Consider the following 5,105-nt stretch of genomic DNA (forward strand, 5'->3'; position numbering starts at 1 on the left):
TATCCATGCCGTCTATCAATGCCCACCAGTGCCGCCTATTAGTGCCTATCAGTGCTGCCTAACAGTGCCCATCAGTGCCGCCTATTAGTGCTCATCAATGCCATATATCAGTGCCCATAAGTGTGGCATATTAGTGCCTCATCAGTGCCCAAAAGTGCCACCTCATCAATGCCCACCAGTTCAGCCTATCAGTGCCCATCAGTGCCGCCTCATCAGCGCACATCAGTGAAGGCAGAAAATTACTTAATTACAAAATTTACTGACAGAAACTAAGTAAAAAAACATATTTTTTTTCAAAATTTGGGGTCTTTCTTTTTTTAAATAAAAAACCCAGCAGTGATTAAATACCACCAAAAGAAAGCTCTATTTGTGTGAATTAAATGATAGAAAATGTGTTTGGGTGCAGTGTTGCATGACCGCGCAATTGTCATTCAAAGTGCAACAGAGCTGAAAGATGAGAAATGGCCTGGGCAGGAAGGGGGGGGGGGGGAGTGCCTGGTAGGCAAATGGTTAATAAGTGTATAAATCACCTGTGAATCCTGCCTGAAATCCAGTGCTGTCCTGTGCACTCTGCAGTCTGATATTAAAAGGTTCACAGTCCGGGCCAATTCTGACATTCCTCTCCTATATGTAAAAATCATCATTGTTTTGCTAGAAGACTGCTTAAACCCCCAAACATTATATATTGCAAATGTTTTGAGAAAAAAAAAACTTAAAGCGGTAGTTCACCCTCCTTCACCCCATTATTCCATTACTTTCGGCATCGTAGCGCGAGCTACGGTATGCCGGTCTTAAATTTTTAATCCCCGTACTCACTGTGCTATTGTTGATTGAAGAATCCGACTCCCGCGGGGAATGGGCGTGCCTATGGAGAGGGAGGATGATTGACGGCCGGCTCTGGCACGTCACGCTCCCCGAAGACAGCCGGAGTAGGTCTCGGCTATTCACAGCGCCTGCGCACAGGCTATGCGCAGGCGCCGTGAATAGCCAAGCCTATTTCGGCTATTTCCGGAGAAGCGTGACGTGCCACGGCCGGCCGTCAATCACCTTCTCTCACCATAGGAACGCCCATTCCCCGGATTCTTCAATCAACGATAGCACGGTGAGTACGGGCATAAAAAATGAAAGACCGGCATACCGTAGCTCGCGCTACGATGCCGAATTTAATTGTCTAATAAAAAAAAACTTTTTTTTTTTTTTTAACAGGGCGAACCCCCGCTTTAATACATTTTAATACACACACAATTTTAAAACACAATATATTACCCATATGGGGAAATATAAAAGATGATGTTATGCTGAGTAAATAGATACCCAACATGTCACTCTTTATAACTGCGTACGCTCGTGGAACGGCGCCAAAAAATGACAGTGCCTAAAAATCCACAGTGTGCAGTACTATGAGTGAGTGGTGTCACCCCAGGACAGGAAGTGTGTTACTGGCAGGATCTCTAGGTAAAAATAGAAAAAAAACAAATGGCTGCAAAAAGAAAACCAATGCAGTCAGCACATCTAAGTATTGGCAAGCTGCAATAGTGTATATTACATTCTGTGAAAATTTTGAATAATCATTCAAATCATAATCAATGATAATATCTCCTAGTCTTATAACCACTAACACTTAATGAACCCCTGAAATCCCCAAATCTTATTATTGTCACTATAAGAGAATAAATCACACTTCCCTGTGCTGAGATTTCTCAATGCTGTGATTGGTTGTGTTGGGAACCTTTAGATTTATGACATCTGGAATATGAATCTACTGCATTATTCTGTTGGTTAAATATCATCAGATTCATATTTCTGTGATGTCAGCAGATTTGGGCAGATTTTCTGTTATATTATTTCTCATGTCGCCTTTCACCCCCAGATATTGTTATAGAACCTTCTCCCACAGCTAACCCAACATGGAGGGGCTCAGTGAAGGTGGTGGTGAAGGTGTGGAGGTGTCTGATCGGGTCACACAGATCATAAAAGGACAGCTGCCCGGCCTCATAATCCACAGAGATCCTGACTCTGTTACTGGAGAGATCGGGAGATATGATGATCCATTTATTGTCATGTATTAGATAACACCCACCACTATCCCTCCACAAACCCCAGGACTTGTTATTATTTCCAATCCCTGACTGCACTCCTCTCTTCTCTATACTGGGATAACACATCCCGACTCTGTAATTTTCTGACTCTCTGACATCCACTTCCCAGTAATGTCGCCCCGAGGAAAATCTCTGACTGCTTAATACCTGGGCCCACCACTGAAATCTCTCCGGTGTTTCTGGACGATTCTGCTCTATATCTGACCTGGATACAGTTTTCATGTCATCTGATATCTGTAGATTATTCTGAGCTGTGTTCACATCCAGTAATATGTCTGAAGCTTCCTGTATATTGAAGAATACATTTACCTCTTTTATCATATCAGATAACCCTGTGTGTAATGTGTGTGAGATTCCAGACACATCCAGATCCCCTCCATCATGGAGGAGTCTATCATGTCTCTCTCTGTCCTCATTATCTCCCTCCTCAGTATCACACAAGTCCCCTGTGTCTGATTCCTGTAGGACAGTCAGTGGGTCAGTCATGTTACACAGCTCCTCAATGTCCTCCATCTTCCTGGACAGTTCCTCCTTCTTTATTTCCAGCTGATGGATCAGATCAGACAATGAGATCCGCTCTTCCTGGCTGGAGATGTTCCTCCGCACTCTCTTCTCCAGGTCCTCCAGATGTCTCCTGAGCTCTATGAACAGGGCAGTGACTCTCTCTGATTTTTCTTGTACTTTTCTCCTGCGATCCTGCAGACTCTGGACTCTTTTCTCCGTCTCCTCTCTCTCTGTCATCAGTTTCTGCAGAACATTTCTCAGTTTCTGTTTTTTATTCTCAGAGGCCTCATCCAGAGTCTCTACCTTGTGTCCCCGGTGTTCTCCATCCAGCCTGCAGGTCACACAGATACAGGCAGAGTCCTCAGTGCAGTAATATTCAAGAAGTTTCCTATGAATGGAGCATTTTCTGTTCTCCATGGAAGTGGTGGGATCAGTTAGGACATGTTCTGGTGCCTTGCTGTGGACTCTCAGGTGATTATCACACAGAGAAGCTTCACAATGCAGACAGGATATAACAGCAGGTACAGGAGAGTGATAGCAATAAGTACAGAAGATTCCAGTCTTCCCTTCTTCCAGCTGAGTAGATCGGAAAGTCTCCACTATGTTACGTAGTGTTATGTTCCTGTGCAGTGCAGGCTGATCCCGGAACTCTTCTCTGCACTCAGGACAGGAATAACCTCCAGACCCCCCCTGTGTATCCAACACACGATCAATACAGACCCGGCAGAAGTTGTGACCACATCTCAGGTTTACAGGATCTGTATATGTGGTCAGACAGATGGAACAGTCCAGCTCCTGTCTCAGATCAGCAGACGCCATCGCTGACAGCAGAAGAGAGAAATGGAACTAAAAAGTCTCTGACAAGGAAAATCTAAAGGGCGTCTCACATTCCTCGGCACAGGGAGGGGCTGAGCTGGTCTTGCAGCTTTTATCTTGAGGAAGTTTGTGGAGAAATAAATGTTTATATTGAAGGTATATGTCCTACATGTTGATACACATTGTACTGATTTGGAGCTTTAAATGACTTCTGCAGACGAGGCACAAAACTAAGTTATATAATGCAGTGTGATAGATATTTGCATGTTGATGCTTTTTGTGTTTAGGAGAAAATTATTTCCAACGGTAAAAGAAACCTGTCCTGAGAGATATACAAGAGCGTCTCAAAAAATGTGAATATCATCAAAAAGTTCATTTATTTCAATAATTAAATAAAAAAACTCCTATATTATATAGATCCATTACACGCAGAGTTATATACAGTATATGACAAAAGTAAGTACACCCCTCACATTTTTGTAAATCTTTTCTTCTATCTTTTCATGTGACAACACTGAAGAAATTACACTTTGCTACAATGTTGTGTAGTGAGTGTACAGCTTGTATAACGGTGTAAATTTGCTGTCCCCTCAAAATAACTCAACACACAGCCATTAATGTCTAAACTGCTGGCAACAAAAGTGAGTACACCCCTAAGTGAAAATGTCCAAATTGGGCCCAAAGTGTCAATATTTTGTGTGGCCGCCATTATTTTCCAGCACTGCCTTAACCCTCTTGGGCATGGAGGTCACCAGAGCTTCACAGGTTGTCACTGGAGTCCTCTTCCCCTCCTCCATGACGACATCACAGGGCTGGTGGATGTTAGAGACCTTGCGCTCCTCCACCTTCCCTTTGAGGAGCCCCACAGATGCTCAATAGGGTTTAGGTCTGGAGACATGCCTGGCCAGTCCATTACCTTTATGCCGCGTACACACGATCGGGAATTCCGACAAGAAAACCGTGGATTTTTTTCTGACGGAATGTTGGCTCAAACTTGTGTTGCATACACATATCGAAAATTCCAACCGCCAAGAACGCAGTGACGTACAACACGTATGATGGGCCAAGATCAATGAAGTTCAAAAGGCAGTTCAGCTCTTCTGCTTGATTCTGAGCATGTGTGTTTTTTGTGCGTTGGAATTGCATACAGACGAGTGGATTTTCCGATAGAACCTTCCTCCGTTGGAAAAATAGAGAACCTGCTGTCAATCTTTTGTTGGCTGAAATTCCGACAGAAAAAGTCTGATGGAGCCTACACACGGTTGGAATTTCCGACAAAAAGCTCACATCTGACTTTTCTTGTTGGGATTTCCGATCGTGTGTACGTGGCATTACCCTCAGCTTCTTTAGCAAGGCAGTGATCATCTTGGAGGAGTGTTTGGGGTTGTTATGTTGGAATTCTCTCTGGAGGGAGGGGATCATGCTCTGCTTCAATATGTCACAGTACATGTCGGCATTCATGGTTCCCTCAATGAACTGTAGCTCCCCACAGGGCCGTCTTTAATATTGACTGGACCCTGGTCAAACATTTTCTTGGGCCCCGTCTTCCATGCAATTTCGCTCTCCGCATGCTTTGAGACATACAATAAATAGATTCAAAATCAGTTTACTGAATCAGATCAGGCAGTGAAAGAGCTGCAAGAAGATAGCGGAGAAGCCCGGCAGAAGGACACCGGAGAAGAGGGA

General features: G+C 43.9%; 1 protein-coding gene across 1 annotated transcript; it reads right to left on the minus strand.

The window, feature by feature from the left end:
* Positions 1-1,725: 1,725 nt before the first annotated feature.
* LOC120941633 (E3 ubiquitin-protein ligase TRIM58-like) lies at positions 1,726-3,465 on the minus strand. The gene has a single exon (XM_040355161.1). It carries the CDS (start codon positions 3,420-3,422, stop codon positions 1,842-1,844), a length of 1,581 nt encoding a protein of 526 aa, XP_040211095.1. The 5' UTR covers positions 3,423-3,465; the 3' UTR covers positions 1,726-1,841.
* Positions 3,466-5,105: the final 1,640 nt, after the last annotated feature.

This window comes from Rana temporaria, chromosome 5, assembly GCF_905171775.1.
Source record: "Rana temporaria chromosome 5, aRanTem1.1, whole genome shotgun sequence".
NCBI lineage: Eukaryota > Metazoa > Chordata > Amphibia > Anura > Ranidae > Rana > Rana temporaria.

Excerpts from the sequence above, each read along its gene's own strand:
- LOC120941633 (XM_040355161.1), bottom strand. The coding sequence starts at position 3,422 with ATGGCGTCTGCTGATCTGAGACAGGAGCTGGACTGTTCCATCTGTCTG.